A 26,210-nucleotide genomic window follows, 5' to 3' on the forward strand; every position below is an offset into this window, starting at 1 on the left:
AGTTTTCAAGGGAAGAATCCATCATTTTAAAAGCTGCAGTTATCAAAAGGAATACTGTTACTATTCTTTTTCTGTGTCAATTCATTGATTTAACACATTCCTTACCAGATTGTTTGACACTCATTGACTTTGTACATTACCCCAGTAGGTTCTTGAGGCTTAACAGATTAACCAACAACAACAACAAAAGAGCACTGTTAATATATCACCCTTTCCTTTCATTGTACTTTTCATTTCTTACATCCTCATAGTGTATCATATCTTTCTTACTAACCTTAATGATCCCCTGAGTAATTTAAGTTATTGGATTTTTTTATAATCATAATAAGATAGACAAATACTCTAACTTAAAAAAAAAAATAGGGTCAGTTATTTCACTGTCAAAATGTTGGTCCTGCAACAAATATATCATGCAAGCTCTCATACAATCAGGAAAGGAGAGTGCAGTTTACAAATACACTTTTTTGCTAGCTGTTTTGAAATATCATTTGATCATTACACTTACAAACTACATGGGCAGTGCACGCTAACAATCAGAGAAAGAGCTCCTTGGTGTACTTCAGCTTTTGCTGGGGTGGGGCACTGCGGTTATAGTGTTCAACGTCCCTCATGAAAGTACTGCTGCTGCTGCTTCCATTTCGCACATCGACACTGTTTGGTCTGGACGCGTTTGCGGCGGTAAAACTTGGCGGTTGGACTGCACCAGTCCTGGATCCCGACGGAAGAGTTCTACTATCAGAGCTTGCGTAAGTGGTTGCAACGTTGCTGCCACTGCGGCTGGGCATGTGAGTGGTGGGAAGGGATTGCTGGGGAGGATGGCTCCCGCCGTTGGGAGGCACGTGGCTTGATGAATACCTGAATCCGGAGAGGGATGGGGTCACTCCAAGACGACTCGCTGCTGACCTCGGTGGCACTGCACTACCACCTGCACCATTTTCATAGTGGGTGCCAGCAGGATTGTTTGTGGCATCCGGACGGTTCTGAGCCCCGACTGGCCTGCCTATCATAGCAAACGTTCTGGAGGGCGGTCTGTTGGGATTAGGTTGCTGGTACGGCTGGCCATTCCCTGGGTGATCCATGGTGGGATTGTTCGGAACATACGATCCATTGTTATTGCCATTATTGAAGTTCCTCACCTGATTGCCACTGTTCCAATGAGGTGGTGGGCCACCGCGCAGGGCACCGTTTGTTCTGCTCGAGTACGCTGGAGGTTCATCCCTGCGAGGAGGGGCCCAGTTACGCGTCGCGACGTCTTTGACAAGATCCGACTGATGAGCCGCGGGGGCACGAGGATTGTAGATTCGCTGGTAGGACTGACCGCTTTGGGGACTAACCACATTGTACTTGATCGGGGAGGAGTTTGGAAAGGAGGACGCCTCCCCTGAGGAGACACCTGAAGAGGAGGTGCTGGAGGGAGTTTTTGCAGAGTCTGTTGGGGAGGGGTTCTCACTTGTAGGGTGCTCATTGACGGGGGTCACCATTCTCTGTCCTTCGCTGGATGTCAGCGTTGAGGTAGACAGTGGCTGGGACGCTGTGGAGGAAGGCGACACCGGTGGACTGAACGCCGGCGAAAAGTTGGCCTGCACGCGCAGCTGAGATGGTGGTGGCTGTGCACTGAATAGGGGGCGAGAGTTTGTGACTGCCTGCAAGGGAGGAGGGGGTCTCGCATTGACCGTCAGAGCCCGATAGGCAATCTGGTCGCCACTCATTGGTGCAGTCGACCTGCGGCCCGATGACACGCTCGAACCCTTCATTGTGTGGTGACCCGAATCGCGAGTTGAGGACGACACATGCGTAGACCCTCCTATCGACTTCGCTCTCGCCGAGACGGTCTCCATGGACATCTGCGAGGCCGTCTCGGTGTCCGTGTCCGTGTCTGTTTCTGATGAGTCAGTGTCGTCTGTCTCTTGAGACGGAAGCACAAAGTCTGGAGGGAGCGAGTGATGGGGGTCAACGGGTGGAGATCGTTCGTGGCTCGCCACCAGGGGCGGGCGATAGGTACCCGCCACCATGCTTAGCGGTGTCCCTCTACTGCTGTTGCTTCCTCCGCTTTGTCTGTCCTCATCGCTGACAGCTTGCCTGAAACTGCAGCTCCGCCCCTTCTTTGGAATGGCGCCAGTCTTGGCATACTCGCTCTCCTCGCTCCGGCTGCCACCATTCCTGTAGCGGTGCGGTGACTGTTCGCTGGGCAGCTGGGAGCTCGTCTGCGTCTCTTCCATTGAAAAATGGCCACCGTGGTCGATCTCATCTTCTTCCTCATCACTTTCATCTTCCTCCTCGCTATCCTCCTCATCTTCCTCCTCCTCCATGAAGTCACAGTCACTGAGATTGCTCTCAGACTTTGAACGCACCCGACCGAAAGCCATGTCGTGACCATGGAGCCTATAGCGCCCTGCTCGCGGCCTTCCTCTCCTCGCGGCCTGAGGGGCCTCGATGCACGCATCATCTAGGCAAGTCCTGCTGAGCTGCTCATGCAGCGGCTGTATCCTCGACTCAAACCACTGCCTGAGTTCCCTCCGCAGGGCATCAGCCCGGCGCTCTTGGTCCCTGGCCCACTTCTCCCGCTCCTCCATGGCCCTCTGGTCGATCCGGTGGATGCAGTCCGCCCGCTCAGCCGCTATGCGCTCCTTGCACAGCTGGTCCAGGCACTGGGCCTGGTGGACCATGCGCTTTTCCATATTGTTCATTCGGCCCTCAAAGCGGGCCTTGGACATGTCCATCTCATGAAGCAATCTTTCCTTGCTTGCCTCCACCTGATTCTCAAGTTTCTTGATGTACGAGGAGCAGTTGCAGTGAACAGGCATTGGCACCTTCAGACACACAGAAGAAAGGATAACAAAAGTATATTTTGAGATGCTGATAAAATTCTACAGTGAGAAGAATTTGCCTTTTCATAGACCAGATTGCAGATACGAGATTGCATACATTTCTTCAAGATCTGATGAAATCCTCCTCACCATCAGAGAACATTTCACATGTATTTTCTGCTGTTTTTCTCAGTTTTGGCATTTTGCTTTTGATCACGTCAGGCAAAGATAGGGGAATGTGTACAGAGACATGATAAGACATACTTTTCAGATTCATGACTTATTTGCTGTGTTGCTTTGGCCCTCCTTGGTTCAATTTTTGTACTTCAAGAAACTCACAAACAAAACAATCTTGGTTTAGCATCACAATCCAATAGCTCATCAAACATTACCCCTAACAGACAAGATGGAGTACATCACACCTAATGTGAACTCAAACTTAATTTGGCAGCTATATTTGCAGCTGAGGATGTCATATCAGAAATTCGGGGCCAAGTCGTCAATAGGTTGCAATATTTAAAGGATTTTGCCTAGCCCACCTCCAGGACCTTGCCGGTCTTGTCCTTGAAGAGCTGCGTCCTGACGAGGGGGTGCCCCGCCCCCGTGGGGTTACCCATCTCCCTCCCCCTCTGGATCTCTGCCTGGAGCTTCTTCTCGGAGCGCACCTTCTTCCTGAGCTCCTCCTTCACGAAGAGGTGCTGGTCTCGGGCCAGGTCCATCCTAAACTGGCCTTCCTCCCGCCTCTGAAATGACAAGAGGGCATCCAGTTGAGTTAAGTGAGTTTTTCATCAATGGGGTGAGTTTTTCATCAATGGGGTGACAAAAGCTTGTATCTCAAATTCTGGTGAAAATCACTTCTTCAGAGTAATCGTCAGATAATCAGTCAAGAGATGTCTTGCCCAAACCCCAGCTGTCTTACAAATACAAGGCAAGTGCCAAATTGTGTCTTGCCCATTCGCGAACAAGAAATTAATATTTTTCTAAGTCCCAGAAGTTCATTGACCCGCCTATGACCTTTGACCTTGTGGTGACCTTCAACTCCCCAAGGGACATTTACCATCCAAGTTTGGTCACAAACGCACAAAGGGATCAAAAGTTATGAGCCATAATCGAAACATGCCATAAAAAATTAACAATGGGCCCATAAAATTTGTCGACCCCTTTCTGCGACCTTTGACCTTGTGATGACCTTTAATTCCCCAAGGTCTATCGACTGTCCAAGTTTGGTCACAAACGGACAACGGGAACAAAAGTTATGAGCCATAATCAAAACGCGCCATAAAAACTTAACAATGGGCCCTAAAAGTTTGTTGACCCCTGTATGTGACCTTTGACCTTGTGATGACCTTCACCTCCCCAAGGAACATCTACCATCCAAGTTTGGTCACAAACAGACAAAGGGATCAAAAGTTATGAGCCATAATCAAAACTCGCCATAAAAACTTAACATTGGTCCCTAAAAGTTCGTTGACCCCTGTATGTGACCTCTGACCTTGTGGTAACCTTCGACTTCCCAAGGGACATCTACCATCTAAGTTTGGTCACAAACAGACAGATACATCAAAAGTTACGAGCTATAAACGAAACGCGCCCTAAAAACTTAACATTGGGCCCTAAAGTTCATTGACCTCTGCCTGTGACCTTTGACCTTGAGGTGCCCTTCATGTTTGGTAAAATGTGTAACTTTGTATAACCACTCTTCCCTCCAAGTTTGATTGAAATTGAAATCCTCAGTAGAGAGTTATTCAAGTTTTTGTAGCTTTACGGACAGACGACGGACGGACGACGGACGGACGGATGACGGACGGACGGACGGAAGACCTTACGGTGATATACTTGTGTGTCTACCCCTTTGTTCTCCCTTTTGTTAAAATAGACACACAAGCAAAAATTTTAGCCACACAAGCCTGACGGAATAAAGGCCATCTATTGTGCACTATTGTTCTCCTAGCCACACAAGCATACTCTCGTTAGCACGGACGGACAGACGACGGACGACGGACGGACGGACAACGGACGATGGACGGACAGACGCCGCAGGCGATCCCTTAGTCTCCCCACACCTCTGGTGGGCTCGACAAAAATGAAGCTACCACTGTATGTCTCAGGAAAGGCAATCCTACAAATGTATTTGTTATAGTGCAATGGCTGCCATGTATTTTCGCTCTCCGGAACATTTGACATTTGTGAGAAACAAAGTTTTGTTGCCCCAACAGCGTTATGCAACTTCTTGGATGAAACTCTATCAGCACGATGGCTCTGTAACCATGAACCCATCTTACTTAGAAGGGCAAATGTCAGTCACTACACAATGTGCTACAGAATTTTCAAAACAAAACTGTAATGAATTGCAGAGTTAGTGCCCTACAGCCTGTGACAGTGTTGCAGATTGTAGTGCTAGACAATGGGTTTGCATAGCCTTGAGTGGTCGACTAGTCCCACTCTTGAATGACAACCTTGGGAGCACTAATTTTAAAAACCAAATAATGTCATTCATCAACATCGAATTCCCAAAATATACTCCCCCCCCCCCCCCCACAACATGCACATATCCGCACTATAAAGTGATAAGTTAATGACGAAAAAAATTCCCTGGTTCTTTTGATCACCCCTTAAATCATCTGTACACTGCACAGAGCGGCTGCCAAAAGAAATTGAAACGGCAATGAAAAGACATGAACCACTGACCTGGTCACGTTTCTTCTTTGACTTGCCCTTGCTGCTCCCGGAGGAGTGCCTCTCCAGCCCTCCCAGCTCCCGCCTCCCTCTCACACGGGCTCCTCTATGATCCCCGTCAACATCATCATCGCCCTTCTTACCATCTCTCTGTGTAAAATGTAAAATTTGGAGATTTTGTTTCAAGTTTGGTGATAATAAATGTGCAATCCATCCCCTAAAAACAAACAAAGACACCAACCAACCAACCAACCAACAAACAAACCAACCAAAATATAAGACAGACAGGCAAGTGTTCTTGACATCTGAAAATTGTACCAACGACCCTGTCATACAATTCTCGCTATCGCCAGTGACGTAAAAAGTACCTGGATGTTGATTTAAGCGTCATTTACGGTGCATTATGGGATAGTCCGGGAGCCAAGTCACTTCCGTTTGTACGCACGTGATACATGACTAATGCTATTTACACATAAAACCGACTGTATTCTACGTGTACTTACTGTTTCCTCGACTTGAATTTTAGCTTTAATATGATTTGAAATTTCTCCATTCTTGAGAAATTGCTGTAAATACGACTATAGGTCGTTACTGCGGAGCTGTCATGTGTTGTTCGCATGACAATAAATGAACAAATTCTACAGAAATAGGTCCCTTACTGGCATGCGAGACGTGACGTGGCCGCGTGGGTGAAGTTTGCGGGTGACTCCACAGCGCAGCGCGCGTGCGACTTGCTTGGAAGAAATTGCTTCAATCGGAGACAGGATAAGTTCGAGATCACGGTTCGTTCCCGATTGTGTTCGCGGCACCTCGACAGAGAACAAATAAAAAAAGATGGGCATTCCATGACGATATCCAGGTGGGTGAATATTTTCCAGTATTACTATTATTTTCAGCGTATGCAGAGATGACTGATCATTGATGTGCAAGTTGATCGCGTGATCAAGCAGTACGATGTACTGGTACGCGGTATGTCTAGCTTGTGTCGCGTACATACACTACAATGCAAGGCCTAGGGCAATGCAGGGGCTATAGCTACAGTATGTATCCATCACAGGCCTGCCACTGGCTGGTTCGGGTACAGCCGCCTACTGTACTAGTATCCGTGGTCGGCGCTACGCGCACACTAGCGCTGTGCAAAATATGCCCCGCGCCGGAAGTGCCCCAGTCCCGGAAGTGCACTAAAGCTTGACGAAAAAGCCACATCCGGGTACTTTTTACGTCATTGGCGATAGCAAGAATTAATGCCAATTCACTCATGAAAATTCAATGGCTGTACAATTGGTGTTTTCCAAATAGCAATGGCAACTCACAAAAATATGACTGAGATATGGACTACCCCTAAAAATGCACATGAAAAGCTGGAAAGCTGACTCTGTACATGAGGACAGATGGCACCTGCATTTTATTATCATCTCATGTACTACAAAATTAAAGAATTCATTGAGGCCAGAGCAGATCACTGAATGGAAGCCATTTGAATTGAATGTGAAGTACTCGTATGACTTAACAGTCAAATAGAGCAACACCTTACTTTTCTAAAGACCTTTCGAAGCCTTTCATAGGTGTAAACTAGCAATTTTCTTAATTGCAAATGATCAACAAATTGCCCTACATCGACATAAATAAGCACTGATTTGATGAGCATTTTAGTAGCAGCCATGACAAATCATGGGCATACATACTCGGGCAGGATTCGAACCTACATGTGTACGACCTCCTGATCATCGGACAGGTGTTGATGTAGGGCAATTTGTTAATCATTTGCAATAAGAGCAACTCGATGGAAGAATTTCGTGAATCTGAATAGCAGACTTCTATTCTTAACATACCGCAAGATTACGCTGGCACTGACGGGGTGGACTTTCCAAACTGTCTGATACAACAAATAGAGTCTGCGACTCACCCCCTTTTCATCCCTGTGTCCACGACTGTGTTTGTCATCATGCTTGTGAGGAGAATGGTCTCCATGGCGATGATGGTGGTGAGAGGTGTCGCCAAGGTCGTCTGCTGGGTCTCCGCCTTTCTTCTTCTTCAGCGAGAAAAAGGATCGTTTGCCCTTCCGCAACTGATGACAGTAAACATATGACATACAAGTGTAATGAGCAGTGTTGGTCACATATAACATAGGCACAGTTCCCAAGCATTGTTGCTATTCCTTGTGAGGCGCCCTGTATTGGCCAGATTAGGACAACTCTATTCACGCAGAATTTTATCCTACTTTTGAACTCTGTCAAAAACTACGCTTCCGCTATTGGTGCAGTATGGACAAAGCACATCACAGTGGGTTTCTTACACTAAAGCCCAGATACTAAATAATGGATAACTTTCTTTATGAAATACTGGACAAAGTTATGAATTAAACAATGTACACAACATATATTTTGGGAGTGTAATATTTTGTGAGTGGTCAAATCCAATCTTGAAAAATGCACTGATGGAATAAAAATAGAATTATCCCTTTTCCTTACTACTACCCCCCCCCCCCAAAAAAAAAAAAACACACCTATTTCTTAATCATCAGTAATGTTGCTCGCAAGAGGATAGAGTGTGAGGGCAATCTACATGCAAATTTGATTTCATTGGGTGACTGACAATGTCCCTATCGAGGTGTATTGTTGTTGTATTGCTATCTACAATTTCTCATTGTCAAACTAAGGTGCACTCTTTACTATGGAACATGACACCATATTGTACCAGAAGACAGTGCACAGCAAAAGGAGGAATAAGACATAAATCTAACCTACATTTAATTTCATGTCTATGACAGAACCTGCAGAATGTAACTCATACAGTTGAACCTCTCTTATCCGGCCTCCCTTTATCCGGATCTCTCTATTATACGGACGCAATCTCGCCGTGATTTTTTTAAAAATAATTACGGGAGGAAAGGGGGATTCCCAACTCCTTGAGATCTCCTACACAAACACACATGAATTACATATACATGATACATTTCTTAATGTATTATTTAGGCAAATCATCCCAAGAATTTATAAAAGAAAATGATTTCATTCTTGCAAACACGAACCTCTATTTTGGGGTCTGTTACTGAGTGTAACAATGAAAAGGTTGCAGTATAAACATTACTACATGTGGTACTACAATGGGCTACATCAGTACATGTGTATGTATATGTACATGTATAAAGCATTGAGTCTCCCGTATCCGGCCAAATCCCTTATCCGGATGAGCCCCGGTCCCGACTTGTTCGGATACAAGAGGTTCAACTGTACTCCGTGTTTCTCCGACAAGGGAGGTAGAATTGGACATACCTTGTGAGCACCAAGAAGGAGCAACACAGCGTCTGCATGATCGTTCTGGCGGGCAAGTTCCAAGGCTGTTTGATTGTTCTGTCGGCAAAACATATAGGGGCTTCCATCATCACAATATGAAAAATCACAAAAGCATTCAAACATCCACGGGGCTACTCAAAATTGTGTCAGTTTTGCTTATTCATCTGCTTGTTTCTGTACCAACATCAGGTTGACTTATCACATTTTTACATTTTTATTATTCTGGTCCATTTCCAATAAAGCTGTGATATAAAAGATAGAAAGACTCTCTCATTTTGTTTGTGATTCAAGTACAAGGAAGGAAAGTATTCAAAAGTAGTGCAGTTTACGTAAGTTGGCATAGAACTGCATGTCAAGTTCAAAAGGGCCATTTTTTTTCCATCTCCAGGAAACGTAGATTTTGAACAATTGCATTGACAGAGCAATGATAGACATAGAATTCAGTGTCAAAGTGAGGAAAGAAAGTCAGACTCTTCAATGGCTAGAAGAAAAGCAAAATAGATAAATAAATAAATAAATAAATAAATAAATAAATAAATAAAATTAAGAGGCAGAGTGTGCCTGTATTGTGTTTAACTACTATGCTATAATAGTCATTTCATTTATCAGATACATGATGCAGACTTTTCAAATTTATTTCCATCTTACAACAGTAGTATATTGTAACATATAAACTTCTTTAGATTAGTTGTTGTGTCAGTCCTATCATCAGTTATAAAATCATGATGTCCTGCAGAGGAGAAAATTTGTGGCTGTGATACTGGGAAAAGAGGACATGCCAAGAAAAATTATACAACAGAGACAATACAATGAAGAAGCATCACATCCACTAGACTACAGAGCTTCCAAGAATCATTAATTTGAATAGATATGCAGTATCCACCTCTACACGGGATCAGAACCATCATTGAATATCAAGCAGAAGTTCAGTAGTCTTGTGGATATGACACCTGTCTAGTAATCAGGAAGTCATTGCTTCGAGTCCAACTGAAGTATGTATGCCCATGATTTTTATCATGGCTACTACTAAGATACTGACTAATCAGTGCGAATTTAGTCAATGTCGATGTCGATGTAGGGCAAATTTGACAATCAGTTGCACCAGTTTCGACCTCATTGTGTGATGGTTTAGATATGCTACTGTGAACGCTCGGTAGTCTAATGGATATGACACCTGTCTGGTAATCAGGAGCAGTGGCGGATCCAGAGGTGGGCGCACTGGGTGCGCACCCCCTCTTTATATTTGGTTAAAACAAAAAGAGATAAAATCAAAAGAATGGGGGGTGGGGCACCCCCCTTTAATCTTGCAAAGGCTCCTCCCTTTACGGAATTCCTGGATCCGCCCCTGAGGAGGTCATTGCTTCGAGCCCAACGGAAGTATGTATGCTGTTACAGGGTTCGAAATTGGCGATGGTCCGCTGGCTATTGGCCACCCAAAATCACGTCGGACTAGCTAAAAATCATAAAATTCTGAAGTTACTGGTCCGTCTGGCTTGCCAAAATATTGCTTCAGTGTTAAAATTGATTCTAAGTAGTCCGCCTGGCTAGTTAAAAAAAAAGTTAAGTGCGACCCCTGTGTTAGATGTGGAGCTTACCTTGTTCCTGAGCTCCACCTGACACTGTGACTCAATCAGCAGTCTGGTGATCTTCAGCTTGCCCAGGCTGGCGGCCACGTGAAGGGCGGTGTTGCCATCCTGTGGGTGGGGTGTGGGCAGAGTGTATGAAGAGTGTAAAGAGAAGTGGGTAGGGGGGTAGGGGAGAGGGGAGATGAAGGCGGCATGAAGAATGGGTAAGGGGTGGGAAAGAAAAGAGAAAGAGAGAAAGGGTCATTAATTCTTTGGTTCCTGACATGCCCACAACAATCCCTTTGAATATCACTGAATCATACTGCATGCATATGTGTGTATATTTTTAATGTGTGTGTACCTGTGTGGGTGTGTGTTTGAAAGCACGTTTGTGTCTTTGCCTCAGTTATGCCAACCCTGCATCACTCTTCTCTGTTATTCAACGTTCAACTGAGGTGAGAAACGTTCATCAGCTTAATCCCTGCCATGAGTTTCAGAGCGACCTTGTAAAGAAACTTCTGGCCTCAAAGACTGATGTGCTAAAAATGATGTGCTAAGAATGATGTGTTAATAAGAATGATGATGGTCTGTTTTATAATGTGTTAATAAGAATGATGATGGTCTGTTTTATAAAGTGTCTATTGCAATCAGTAGGTGACGGTACGCATTTTCAGCCATGGCTGGAAGAACATATCAACAGCAGAATGCTCAAAACGAATATGTGTTCTGACAAATGTCATCATTTATCATCAACATCATCAGTGTCATTTACAGATGCTGGCATCGACCTAAACCCCAAGCAAAGCTTATGAGTATGTACCATGACCAACAGACTGACACCAGAGACAGTCTGTACAAGATAACACATCTAAACAGAGTCTCTTAGATTATAATAACCATGAGCTCAAGATTTGTTTTGCATAAGATACTAAGACAACAAGAGTCCCCAATCCCAGCCCATACATACAGATTGTGAACATGGCCTCAGTCCCATACCTGCTTTTTCGCGTTTGCATCACAGCCGGCGCTGAGCAGAATCCTCGCACAGGTGATGTGGCCGAACAGGCAAGCGATGTGGAGGGGTGTTTCACCAGACTATGGAGAAAAACGATGGCAAAGAAAACATCAGATATGTCTTTGTTTACAACAGAGCATGATAAAGCCCTGACACAAGCTTTACGGAACAGTTCCCTTCTTTGACAGCAACATAAAGTAACAAACTAAAAGCATTTTGGCAATGACGCTTTTCACTGCCAACTGAGAGAACAATGAAATTAAACACAGCAAAACTGGAGTATTTTACTTCATGTGTGATACTTAGAAAACAATATAAAAGATGCTAGGATACTTCAAAACATGGATTTTTACACTGATGGTCATGTTGAACATGCCTGAAAACTGTTTGCTTGCATTCTACTGACCAAAACTTCATCACAGTCCTGCAAATCAGAGTTTTGTTGTTGATTTAGAAGGGGAAGGAAGGGCACACTACAATGGCTGCTAAAACAGCAAAAACTACAAGAACGACTACTTGCTATTTTTGAATCTATTTCTCCTTTAGAGGAAATTACAGATTTTACACAATCCACCAGGACTGATGATAATCTTACGTTGTTCTTGACGTTGGGATGTGTGCCAGCCTTGAGCAGGAGCCTGGTGCTCTGGTTGCGGCCGTTCTGACAGGCAAGGTGAATGGGCTTCTGGCCAGTCTGTGTGGGAGAGAAAGGATCAAGACTGGTGTTCAAGAGAGGTACTGCTACTCAAAGAAGTGAATCTTCTCATGTTGGAATGGTAGAATTTAAGATCTCCCTGATTTTGAAATTACTTTTACTCTTTCAGATCAGATGCATGTCAACATGCAGGTTGTACAGCAAATGGTCATTTTGCCACTGTGTAAAAGAAACAAAAGTAGAATGAAGACTGGCAAGAATGGACAAATTGTGCAGAGAGGGGAGAAAATATACCAAGCTGACTGAACATCTGATCAGTCTGTAAAGAAAGAAAGAATTAAGACTGGCAAGGCAACTGACTGACAACTTATTGGATGTAAAGAAAACAAAGAAACAAAACAAAGTAGATGTAAATGTATTGCGGTATACACATCCGGGAAGCAAAAACTGAACTCATTTTGTATTTCATCGGATATCTCTATCACATTATTTTATTTCAATATTTGTAGGGGTGGGAGACAAGTCACATGAAGGAAGCACCCCATACCTTGTTGCTTGCATGTACATTGGCCTTGCCCATCTTGATGATGGTGTCGACAGACTGGCTGAAGCCGTACCAGGCCGCCTCGTGCAGGGCTGTGTTACCCTTCTGTGGGGGTAAGAGAAATGACAGTAATTAAAGGACAAGTTCACCTTCATATACATGTGGACTTAGTGAAGGTAACAATATTAGTAGAACACATCAGTGAAAGTTTGGGGGAAATCCGACAATCCGTTCAAAAGCTTTGAATTTTTATAATATCTGTGCAATCACTGCTGGAGGAGAAGACTACTACAGTGTATGATGTCACATGCGTACAACGATATAGGGAAAATCAAAGGGGAATTTCACAAAACTTGACTTTTTGAATAAAGTGCACATTTCTTCGACTTGTTACTGACTTATGTGAGGGGTAATATTATTCCCCGTGACTTTTGAAAGAGAGAAGTCGAGTGTTCTTTTATTATGTGAGAAAAGTGAGAATTTGTGGCTTGAATTTTCTTTATACTTGCTTTATATAGTTGTACTCATATGACATCACAAGCTATAGTAGTCTTCTCATCCAGTAAAAACGGATTGTCCGATTTTCCTCAAACTCTCATTGATGTGTTCTACTAAATATTGCATTCACTCAACCCACATGTCTATGAAGGTGAACTTGTCCTTTAACAGTAATTGTCTGAGGAGGTCACTTCAGCCAATCTTTTTACCAATTTGAAAAATTCATACTGATAGCATTACTTGAATACCACCATTGTGTCTATTAACTATCTGAAAAACCTCTTTTTAAAACTCACTGCCTGAGGTGAAAGAAAAAGATATTATTGAAAAGGGAAGAAATGAAAAATGTTCCTCTAGCGGCCACAGTTGGGTCCTAAAACAATAGATTTTACCAAGAAAAGAAGGAGATGTACAATGTACATTGTGTGTTGATTGAAGGTTTGCATGGTGAAGTAAATGAGGGAGAAAGGTTTGCGGTGACCTCATGTGTATGTACATGTAGTCCTTAACCGGATCATTGCTTGGCAGAAGAAGAGTCTAGGAAGAGGAGAATTGAAGAGGGAAGCGACATATGGGGGTTGTAAGGAGAGCAAGAAGTGAAGACTGGGGGACAGTAATGGGCTGGAAGTTGAAGTTGCACTAGTGGAGACGGTAGGGAAGGGAACACAGAGAGTGAATAGAGTGAGAATCAAGGAGGATGTTCGGACATGGTTAGGAGGAGAAGATGAAATAGAAGGGAAGAGGAAGAGGGAGGAGTTGAAGGTTGGAAAATCACAGAGATAGGAGAGAGAAGTGAAGATTCATGAAACTAAAGAGAAGAATGAAGTCGGTGAACAATGTGAACTATGGAAAGCGGAATCAATACGTCGCTTACCTCTTCAATTCTCCTCTTTCTACACTCTTCTTCTGCCAAGCAATGATCTGATTAAGGACGACATACACATGGTGTCACCGCAAACCTTTCTTCCTCAATGTACATTGTATATAATTACATTCATATGTACAATGTACAAGTATGGATTAATAAACCCTGCAATTAACACAAGATGATATCTATCATAAAAACAAAACAATCAATTCTAAAAACATTAGGTTGTAAAACAAGTCTGCATATTCCATGCTCTTGTATACCACTTCATTGGAACGTAGTCAAAAGGTTACCCGCACTTGTAGACTACACCACCTTTCTCCTCCTTCCCCCACCCATCATACATACCCTTGCCATGAACGCACAAACGCACTCTGATTTTGTAAATGCAAAGCCCCAACCAACAATCAATATCAAATCATACTCAATTATAAATAGATTCTCACTTGGCTAAACTGATATTCAGTCAAGGACCTGGGGGAGAATGAGCCACGAAGTGCCATACTAGGAAGAACAGGTGTCAAAAAGTCAACCTCTTTTCTCTTTTTCTCTTTTCCTTTTCTTTTTTTCTTGCCTATAAAGAGATTTTGCCATGCGACACGATTGAGCGATTCTCGATGGCATATTCAGTCCCTCAGGGGTCTAAAATTCCTTCCTTAATGGGCGACTTTGTTGTCCCAAAAATGGCTATGGTTGATAAAGAGTATGTCATTGTATGTCTGGGCATTGCTGTACTCATACTCACCCCTAAACAAACATAGACAGATGGAACACACATATTTTCTTTTTCTTTTTTTTAAAACAAGAATACGGAAACAAGCCATTGTTTGGGATCCACACCGCTTCCGCGCTTCACTCACGCATGTTTGGATGAAATTTGTCACTATGGGCTTGGTCCTCTACAAAGATTTGTCTTGGAAATAACATCATGCGCCCCAAGGCTTTTGATGAGCCCTAAACACGGCCACTGACAAGATTTGCGGTGTGCGAAACAGGTCTTGCAGCATTGGTAAAGAAAAAACTTGATGTGACACAGGTTTTTTTTTTTTTTTTTGGGGGGGGGAGAGGGGTGGGGGCAGGGGTTCTTTCTTTATTCTGTTTTTTATGTATGTGTTACTGTGCTATACAGGCACACATAATTCTCAAAATACATGTTATGTGAATGAATTAAGTGCAACCAAATGATATTCACTGTAGAGAAAATAGATTTCTTTTACAGGTGAGCCATAATTTTGTGGGTACTAGTACTGTACATGAGCGGTTTAGACAAGGGGATACTAAGTTTGAAGAGCTCAATGTTTTTTAGAAGTCAATTTACAACAACAAGTGATATTCACCGGATCGGAACGAAAAAACATCATTAGACTTTGGATGTTGGATATGAAATCAAAGAATGACAAGGGCTCAGTTCTGCTATCAATGCCCAACAGTGTTATCAATGCCTGAGAACAGTCTACTGATAGAATGAAGATAAAACTGATAGAGTTCTGGAATGAGTACCATGACTCAGGATGAGAAAGATTTGTTCTTCGATGTTTTTTCACACCGAGATGGATTTACATCATAATCGCATGCCTTGCACGTTCTCAGCCAAACTAATTTGACTAGTCACAAAATTAATGCACATAAAAATCTAATCAACAATGCAAAAAAAAAAAAAAAAAATAACCTAAATCATTCAAAACATTTGAATACATTTATTACGGAAGTAAGGCAGATCTTGCAATGAAAATAAAAATATCTTATCAAAATATATCAACACACACAATAGTTCATTGAATGGGCACCAAGTTCATTCAATGAACATTCATAATGTGAACAAATCCATTCAATATAGGTCAATATAAGGAGTAATGACTACCAGAAAGTGTACCATGCAACGATGCATTTCCTATAACATCCTTCTGCCCTTAATCCATTGAGGACGGACTGAATTTACTACAACATGCATTCCCCACAGACACCTGCCCGAGTATACTCTGGACTCGTCCTCAACGGGTTAAAACTGGTCAAGCGGATCGGACTTACCTCATCCTGCCTGTCCACATCACAGCCTTCCTCAAGGAGAGCTCTCACAGCATCCACGTGGCCATCAGACACTACAGCGACATGCAGGGCTGTCCTCCCACACTGTAAAGAAGTGACCATTGGGAATGATCAATGCAAATTACAACCAAATTCACTCCATGTACCCAATCCCACTGGGCTGCTAACCCTTTGAATAGTGTGCCCTACGTGTTGATTAGCACAGAAAACCCCATAGCATATTGTACACATTGTCCAAAGTCGCTACAGTGTAGTTGATTGCAATGAAGCATCACTAGAATAACGTTTCAAATGAAGCATTCTTGCCATGTGAATGCAAACTGGAATTGTGGAGGGCGATTTGAAACGTTATTCCTAATTGTGTTTCAAATGATGGTCCGGAGGTGTTGTCCAATCACATTTCGCCAGAATTAAGCAATGAAATGACCATGCGAACATAACAGAATTTTAATCACGTTTTTTTTAGGGGCAGAGACTCCAGTGACATTTCAATCACTCCTGCAGAAAGAAGGCTCAAAGGTGATTGATGGAAACTTGGCAAGGATTAAGGCAATCCTCCTCTCCTCACTCTGAAATTGCAGAATCTGTGAAGCCTTTCTCAGTCGTGTGAACGAACGATGATTCAAATCATAATTGCAATCGTGTTTGTAATTCAGCATTCAAATGAACCACTCTTGGTACGTGTAAAAGCATGGTTTATCAAGCATACTTACACTGTCTTCCACATCCTGATCACAGCCTCTGGCGACACACAGCCTGATGGCTTTCACCTGACCACTCTGAGCAGCATAGTGGAGTGCCGTCCGTCCATACTGAAGAATAGAAACAAAATGGATAAAAATAAGAAATGCAGGTCGAAAGACCTTTCCTGGAAGGTGAAATGCAGTTGATGAATGCAATTTTCAATTAAAGTAAAAAAAAAAAATAATAAGAGAGTACTAGAAAGCATCATTTAAAAAAATAAACAACATATTCAAATACCATAAAACAATACATATTGTCAGCATGTATTATTTGACTAACCAGGAAATGTTTGTTGGTGTGCATCTTGCAAACTTTGAGAGCACTTAACGTTCCGACAAGTTGGAGCTTTTCTCAACTTCAGTCAAACACAGAGTTCCCCATGCGCAAGAATACTTTTATTGGTTTGGATTAGAACACAAACAATATTTACAATATCCTGTTTCTTTCTATGTAACATAATTCCCCAAACAGTCCTGCAGTGTGTTCATATGAGAACCTAACTCATTCCACTGAAACTTCAGACTATCAATTAAATGGTGACTTTCTGACTTTCTGGTATTTACTGCCTATGACAAATGGCCATGGTTACCACGGTAACACCAATCCTAAACCATCAAAACTCACTTTTAATACCCCTATGACATTTCATGGGTTGACACAGGTTGCTTGGCACCCAATTAGGAGGGGTCACCACACAGGGTTGACTTCTGACAGAGCTTGTCTTGATTATTCTTGTTTCTGTTGTCTGTCATACTTTGAGAAGGCATAATTCTCTCACATATGATTGCTCCTGTTTTCCTTCCTTTTGTTTGTGTATGTGTGTGTGTGTGTGTGTACGGAAATGTGCTTTTATCAAACAATATATCTTGCTGTAGAGCAGCATCATCCCTAAATCATTGGAAATTTAAACCTGAACTACAATGTATGATTTAAAAAGCATGCACCTTTTATTACCCTTCAGGAGTCAATGGCTCTGAGTTGGGAAAACAACTTGGCAGAACATTGTTTATTTTAGTAATGGATTTACTTGTTGCTGTGCAGTATTAACAGAGGAAACTGTGACACTTGAAGCAGTTTTTGTTTTGTTTTTGTTTTTGTTTTTGTTTTTGTTTTTGTTCTTTTTTTGTTTTTTGTTTGTTTTTGTTTTTGTTTTTGTTTTTGTTTGTTTGTGTTTTTTTTTTGGGGGGGGGGGGGGGGCTAAGCCAATTTTTGCTTATAAAATGATTTTGCAGATGACAGTATTTCTCAACACCTTTCAATATCTACTAAAAAAAAAACCAAAATGCTGTTCCCATATTTGGACTAAAGTGTAGAATTTCACTGAGAGCAAAATTTTCTACATGTATAAAATATTCCACACTGCGAAAGAGTTCCACGTTTACAGCAGCACACCAGAAGATGAGATTTGATATCAAAGTTGGTGGATGTTATGCACAGTAAAATACATGGCCCACAGGAGGCAAATCAGGTACAGGTAGCTACTTGCAGGGCCTGCTAAATGCCACATTATATCAAGTCTTGAGGACATGTATAATTTCTATCAGGAAGGATGTGAAGTGGCCACATAGAGCAGATGGCCACTATAAACGGGTGGCTGCTAAGACAGGTTTGACTGTTGGGTGATGTACTATCTATAAAAGCTGACTAACTTGGGGCTTGTACTCACACTTCACACATTCTTATTGAATAACTTGTGATCCCTACAAGGGTAAAACCAAGATAAGTTACAAACTGTTGTCACAGTGGACATCACCGAGCTGATAACTTGATGTACTATCAGATAAAGAACAAACACCTGCTTGCATACCAAGAGGTCATCTGAATATGTGCATACAGTGTACGATACCAAGGTAACTGGTACCTTCTTAAAGATGCATTTCAGTGCATCAAAGGCAGGGAACAGAATAAAAAATACACAGACAAGATTTAGGGCTAAATTTTGCAAAATCTTTGACAATGGTAGGAACAGAGATCTCACAAAATATGTGAAGAAAAATGATACAAAATATGTGAAGAAAAATGATGCAAAAGAAGTACAAATTATGCTGCACTTTGAATTTGGAGTTCATTGTACAAACGAGAGGTCTGAATGGTCAGTCTCATTACTGTAAAATGAGGAATGTTTGCGTGCATTTTAATTTTGCGAGAGCCAAGATTCGCGAAATTAAAATGCTCGTGAAAGTTCTATACACATTGAATGTTTAGAGGCAATTCGCAAAAATTTCATGCCGCGAAAATATTGTGTTTTACAATAAATTGAATAGCAAAGCACTGCAGAACCAAAAATGTTCACATGCATTTTAATTTCGTAAATTTTGCGAGAGCCAAGCTTCATAAAATTAAAATACATGCGAGAGTTCTTGTCCACACTACAGGCCCATGCAATTGAATGCCAGTGGCAATTTGCAAAAGTTTCATGCCACAAAAATAACTTGCTTTACAGTCGCCTGTACATCAACAGGGTGTACAATGTTCTAACCCTCAATAGATTCTGCTGCCGATTTCTAAAGAACAAAAGTGTACAATGTATGAAAAATGGTGTAGAGTTACTTGTAGTAACCTCTCCCTTAAATATTGCTGCAAATTGTTTTCTTCACCTTACTCCCATCCACCCCCTCCCCCATCTCTCTATCTATCTACAAGACATCAATGCTCATACACTGTAGTTGAAAGGTCACTCTGGGTCGACCCTAGGGTGAAAGAGTAAACTGCTGTTTGTATTCACAGCATGGCGTCTTCTCTGGGTGGATCCACCACCACACCAGTCAAGTCCAATATTTCCCTCTTCCTCTCAAAACTCCAGACATCCATCAGTAGTCAGAAATGCACTGCCCTTTTGAAAGCTCCCCATTGTTTCAGATGCTTACTGGTGTACTCGCTTCAAACCATGCCGGCAGAGGGGTAATGGCCCGTGTCACGGTGGGGTGTAACAAATGCGCCCATTAGTCACACCCCACACCACAAGCATTGAGTTTCCAGCGGAAAGGGTGCCGACCAGTTACAACTTATGGGTAGCATAGATTGTATTGTACATGTATTTATCCTTCTTTTCCTTTCCTGGTTTGTAATTGTAGAAATAACTATTAAGATGGTGTGGTGTGTGCACACTGCTATGCAGTACACAAAGTGACTATTTATGATATTGGTGTACAAAGAGTCATTTTGAATCTGCCAACGTCAAGCAAAATTTTTAATGAAACGTTGCATTACATTTTCAAGTGGCTGAGACTAAACTTAACCAAATTTTACTCCAGAATTTCTCACCCCTTGACAAGTCGAACCCCATAATATCAATGTTTAACAGAAGGCAGGAAAATAAAATCACTGTCAACTATTTAATACTGTAAAACCAGAAATTTTCAAGAGCATGAATCTTTAGCGAATTTTGTGACCACGATTTGTGAAGGTGTTGTAAAATGCATGTAAAAGTTTAGCTACACTTGTAAATGCACATTGAAAGCCAGGGGCAATTCAAGAAAGTTTTGTGCCATGCAAACGATTGTCAGCTCCGTCGGCTCCAATTCACAAAAGTTGTACATGCCATGACTGTTTCTGGTTCAAATGGCAGATTTGCCTGATGTGTCTTTTGGGGAAGAGGCATGCAGTAAAATTTGTTCCCTATGACTTACCCTGTCGGTGTCAAATGTCGCTCCGAGGCGAATGAGTTGTTCCATCTCCTCAATGTTACCCTTTGTGGCCACATGGCGCAGGCGTTCATTGAGGGCGCTGATCGACGAAGATGCGGCCATGACCCCTGCGTCACCCGGACCTGGGCCTGGGTCCAGCCCAGTTCCTGGTCCAGAAACCAAGAGCGGTCTACCTCAGCCTCTCCTGAGGAACATGTAGCCCTGAAAGTTTTCCCCCCATCTCCTTCATCACATTGTGCTCTGTAAGCTGAGTTACATCATGACCTGCAAAAGATGGCAAAAAAAAAGAAGAAACAAATAATAAGAAAGAACATCATTTCTTTCCCTACAATTGCTGCACAGCATGATTCAAAATTTGCACCGTGTATATTCACCTCATTTACATGCATTGCAGAGCTTACTTTGAAAGACAACATTTTTGTTGTAGATTTCACTTTCTTGCAGATCAAACTTCATCCTCAGTTTTGCAACAAGAAAGAAAAGTACATTTCACACTTTTTTCTTTATTTTTTATCTGCATCAAATACAGCATGTAGTTGCATTGCTAAAAATGTTCACAGCAGATGTACAACTGTAGTTGTAAAAGGGTCTGCCTTGAAGCTGGCATGCTTGTATGTTTGTACCATCAAACACTTTGAAATGGCTCCTGGTTGAAATGGTCAAGGTGAGAGTATCATACATATTAATATGATAAATGAAATAGACCTGGGGCATAAAACATTCTCCCACTGCATAAAAGTATTGAAAAAAAAGGAAAGCAAGAATTTCTTATGAGCAATAAAAACAAATATTGTAAAGTAAGACTCTGTTTTAAGATTCTGTTTTTACTGTGTGCATTGAACATTTAATCTTCAATTTGTTGGCAATGAATATAAGATATCTAGAAGTCACATTTATCAATGCAATCTTATTAAGAAAAATTTGTCGATTAAACCAATGACATACACTGTACTGTAACTAACTGTATACGAAGGGTACAGGCATGTACATATCCACCCAAAAAAAAAAACAACAACTTATTTCAGATGTATTCACTCTTGTGAAGACTATCAAAATGGATCGCTGTACCTCTTCCCAATAACCCTCCCCACCCACCTCCATAAAATAGAAAAAATGAGAGATAACAAACAAATTATTATAGAGCTACAGCGGTATCAATATCAAAGTTATTATAATACAAACTTCTGTAGATCAAGAATATGTAGGCCTTAAACACAGTCTTATGTGAATTTAAAGAGTACTGGTACAGGAAACTGGGGATGACACACACAACTGTACATGTGCAAGTACACTCAAACAGTATGGTTGAAACAGGGAGGTGGAAGAGAGGTCTCTTCCACCTTTTTGGTTGAAAAAAGGAAGATTCTGACCACTACACAGGCAACTGGGTAAAGTAATATTCTAAACCAGCACAGGTCACTGTTTTTTTCTTTCACAGCGAATCCACTCATAATGATGTGTATTGTACATGTACGCGGTCTTAAAGCGGTATTTGATTGATAACCCCATGAACTTGAGGGGAGGGGATAAATCTAGAGGTGGAATGCCTGAGAGGATGACATGTCTACCAGCTGGGAACTCTCACTGCCCATCGACATGGCAACAGACTGGAGACAGAAAGAAATACAGTCTGTAGGCCTATAGTGTATATCGCAGGCATCTACAGGCCATATTATATCACAGCTTGATGCCAACTTTTCTGGTGGCTCGTTGGGGCTACTAACGTCTTTAAAATTTTCCCCAAATAGAAACTGTGTACCGGACCAATATAAAAGGATGCATGTACATAAAAGTCCATTTTGAATCTTAGTTGCCAATTTGGGCCATGAGAAGATAACCTCAAATTGTAAAAATTTGGTGGCCGACATCAATTTTTAGTGGCCCTGGGCCACTGAGCCATCACTAATGTTGAGCCCTGTATTACGGTATACAAAATGTACACACATCTCATAATAAATACAGTCGATATCATGCATCCAAAATATTTTCCACAAAATGTACAGTTGCTGTAGGTTGGTCACTCATGAATTATCTGGTTTACATTGCAAGAGCCTTTAAAATATCAATGAAACATGCTCAAAAGATGATTTAATGCTTAAACAAACAATTTGAGCAATGTGACGATTCAAACTACTGGTACATTATACAGGATGGTCCTATCCACCAAGCCAGGATCATTGATCCCAGAAGAAACTGGACTGTGCTAGCTAATGTATAGTACTATATTTCCGAACACAAAAGTGCACGTACAATGTACTGTATGTGTAATACACTGTAAATGCCTTACAGGTACATGTAGGCCTATTGTACTTGTTCACTTCTGATCCCACAAGTGGTCCTACTCAGTCTACATTGCTACAATGTATTTAATGGCAGTGGGGTATACACTAAGATAAAAATTTACATGTTTCTCTTAAAAAAAAACCTACTTGTAGTTTGTCTCTTTACTATTGGTGTATTGTATATAATGTACTTTATTTGAACCAACACAAATGACATGATATTGCAATGCAAATGAAAACTGATGTTACATGTGTAGAGTGCATTTTACAATAAAATACAATGCAATGCTTCAAATAAATTAGTATGCTATACTTTAATCTCTATACACTTTCACAGTACAGTATATGCACAAAACTCTAGACTAGGAAACTGAGCAGTATACTTACTCACTGAATACTGCACATAAATCACATACAAGTCAGTTGTTCAAAAAAATCCTACCAAACAGTGCAAGTACGTCCAAAATTTAAATCACTCTCCACACGCACCTTGAAGGGTTTCGCTGTTTGTACGCCACTTCACACACACACCTGATTGTTGGAGTACCTGTGTTATCGTAAGTCTCTTATTTTGCAAGCTCTGAGAGCATCCTACTAGTCTTCGAAAACAGCCCCAATGTCAAGACTGACACAACAGTAGTAACTAAATAATTTTCCTGATCTTGGTGTACAATTGACCAAGTGATAAGACACCGACCTATTCAAGTGATACACCCCCCAGTGCATTTTGGATACAAATTAACACTTCCAGAGATCTTTCATGTCTGACTATAACCTGCAATGAGTATCGAGTCATGTCCATTATAGGACCTATTTAGTCGTGTCATGCAATGAGACAAAATATGAAGTATACAGTACAAACTCTTTGAGAGATGATTTTTTTGATACTGAACTCATTACCAGGTATGTAAAATGTATTTCATTCAACAGATGAACCACAAATATGAAATCCCATGTACTGTATACATATGTACATGTAGTATATTTGTGCATATTATCAAACATTTCATTAAAGTTGCAGATCCATTTTCGAACCTCATGATGTGTATGATACTTTACATACACTGCTGTACACACAAATACACACAAATCCCTACAAATGTTGTTTCTCTTACAAATATTGTTACTAGAATGTCTCGTCTTTCAATCCTTCTTATTAAAGCTCATGACATCAAATGGTGGTGTTTACAAATAAGCAATGCCCTCCTTTCATGCCCACTCAAATGTTCATATCAAATATAAATACAAAACTAGATTATAAAAAACCTGTCTGTAAATGAGACTAGATAAGTTAAAAACAGAGTCACAGTCGAGTGGCATTGCTTGTCCCTCCTCTGACAAAACCCTAATCTGGCAGCCAACGAGGGCACGCCATCCGATCAATGAAGTGCGACATCCACCACAATGGACGCCCAAGAGCGCACAATACAATGGACAAAACCAAGGAGAGATGAGGCGTTACTGTCAGCTAGACGTGAGGCAACGAGAGAGGACTATCCGGCTTGCCGTGCCGTACCCGTCAGGAGGTCGGCTTCTGTGTCACCTCGCCACATAGCGATCTCGTGCATATAGTGGCAAAGAATGTGACTATGAATGTAGTACTGTGGTGAACGGTTGATTTAACAAAGTGAATGCATCCACATGATAAAAACAGGAATATCGTGAGAATCATGCGACTTGACGCTTAACAAACTTCAACTCCATCACAGCTACAATGCATGTTGTCAACTGTATCTTGTCTTTCAGTCTTGGCATGATGAAGAATGAAGGTGTGTTGTGTACGCATGTGCACTGATTGAAAGAAAGTTTCTTTTGTTTACACAACAACAAGCGATGCAAAATACGCTGTGTGGCACACAGCCAAAAATTGATGAAAAGGCCACTGATACACAGTGCAATTCTGTGTACCCATACTACTTAACTTTTAGTCTATCACACATTTAGCATAGGACATGACATGCTAAAAATGGGTTTAAAAACCTACTCCAATACAGAAGTTTCAATATGTGTATGATCACTTAGACATTTGATGAAATATAAAAAGTCTCATTAACTAATCATATTAATGATAACAGGGGGGATATTAAGTACTCTACTAGGCCCTACGACATGCAAACTACATACAAAAAAAAATATCTTTCATTCCCCACTAATTCTCCCAATTTGCCGCAATCATTGTAGAGACTCCTGACAAGATCCCATATTGTAGGACCTACATTTTAAGTTTCAATGCACACCGGTACTTGTGGGTGATTTAACATTTTTGAGGTCCAAAACACCCACTGGTCTAGCCTTTTTTCCAAAGCAAGGGTAGTAAGAAAGAGATAATCTTCCCTTTCAATACGAGAAAAGCCATACAATAAAAAACCACAGGACATCCAAAGAGTCAGTGCTCTGAGAGAGATAAACCTACTTCAATTGTGAAAACTTGAGTGGTTTTATGGGATGGCAGGTGAATTGCGGCTATCTATTATCAAAATGAAGGAGTCAACGTACGACAAACGCACATTCCTGCTCACCCCAGGTATTTCAAAACTACAGAGCTCTGTACATTGTCTAAATCAATTACTTCCTCTTTAAAAAAAAAAAAATGAAAAAAAAAGTAAATCACAAGCGCATGATTTCCCAAATGTTTGTCTATTAAATATTGCAGGGCTACAAGCATGGGCTATTCATTGTATGCAAGTACATGTACATGTAGGTGAGAGTGACCAACTGGAGTGTGGGTGTGGGATGGGGTATCCCCCCCCCCACAATAAGGAACTTTCGTATTATATTCTTAGTACTTATATCAAAGTGCAATTTGATGCATAATATACTGATTGTTTTCAATATGCACTTAAAATGTACAGTAGCTAGATTCTCGTATCAAACTGAAATATAGTTTGGCCTCTGGGTCAAGTACATTGATGTACACCTGTCGCTCTTGATTGATGCTATTTCATCTCTTTCCTTTTCTTTTCCCTCTCGATGGTAGACAGATTGATTGCAGCCAAAAGTTTGGGAAACTAAAAAAGTTACATTCCTGCCAGATAGTCTGATACTGACAACACTGTATGTTATTCCAATTTTCCATACCCCTGAAAACCCAATATACAGGTAGTGTAATATTATATGATTTTTTTTTTTTTTTTTAGGAATTACAAAATATATGCTTAAAATTGTCTGTACAGACAAGAGATGTTCAATGTTTAGTATCTTATCGAACACCAGAACATCTGATATCCCAATTTAGAGTTAACCACGGCTAGAACACTGACGTAAGATTCACAAGTATTCAGAGTGATGCAATCTGTATCTTCAAGACTTCATCATATTTTGTGTTTTTTTTTTTGGATTACATAGTACTGGTTAGTATATGGTTATCTCCTAAATCAAACCCATTTTAGAGACTGTGCAATATCAAATCAGTGACTGACTTCAGCTGTCTAAGCAAAATGTGATTGTTGCAAAATATGTATACAATTTAATTCATTTTTCTCTTACATATACTCTTGTATAACACTTGGACCTTACTAAATGCAGTCAGTTCAACATACCAAAAAGGGTGGGGGTGTTTTTGGACCC

The 26,210-nt window shown here is 41.4% G+C and overlaps 1 protein-coding gene across 1 annotated transcript; it reads right to left on the bottom strand.

Annotated features, from left to right (window-relative positions):
* Positions 1-533: 533 nt before the first annotated feature.
* On the bottom strand, positions 534-20,619 carry LOC139734364 (uncharacterized). Its single transcript, XM_071645156.1, has 12 exons — positions 20,344-20,619; positions 16,684-16,782; positions 15,953-16,054; positions 12,562-12,663; positions 11,955-12,053; positions 11,341-11,439; positions 10,375-10,473; positions 8,759-8,836; positions 7,390-7,551; positions 5,489-5,618; positions 3,347-3,510; positions 534-2,810 (listed from the first exon to the last, which is right to left on the bottom strand). The coding sequence occupies exons 1-12, from the start codon at positions 20,461-20,463 to the stop codon at positions 534-536; spliced, it is 3,531 nt and encodes a 1,176-aa protein (XP_071501257.1). The 5' UTR covers positions 20,464-20,619.
* Between the last annotated feature and the right edge of the window lie 5,591 nt (positions 20,620-26,210).

Source organism: Diadema antillarum, unplaced genomic scaffold (assembly GCF_040938485.1).
Source record: "Diadema antillarum isolate AM-2024a unplaced genomic scaffold, OU_Dant_1.0 seq00000523_RagTag, whole genome shotgun sequence".
In the NCBI taxonomy this organism is placed as follows: Eukaryota; Metazoa; Echinodermata; class Echinoidea; order Diadematoida; family Diadematidae; genus Diadema; species Diadema antillarum.

Bases quoted from the DNA above. Each gene is read 5' to 3' on its own strand.
- LOC139734364 (XM_071645156.1), bottom strand. From the start codon at position 20,463: ATGGCCGCATCTTCGTCGATCAGCGCCCTCAATGAACGCCTGCGCCAT. The intron at 10,474-11,340 runs GTATGGGACTGA...CCCCACCCACAG, and splicing joins ATGCAAACGCGAAAAAGCAG to GATGGCAACACCGCCCTTCA. The intron at 3,511-5,488 runs GTTCATGTCTTT...ACCTGGCCCGAG, and splicing joins GAAACGTGACCAGGTCAGTG to ACCAGCACCTCTTCGTGAAG.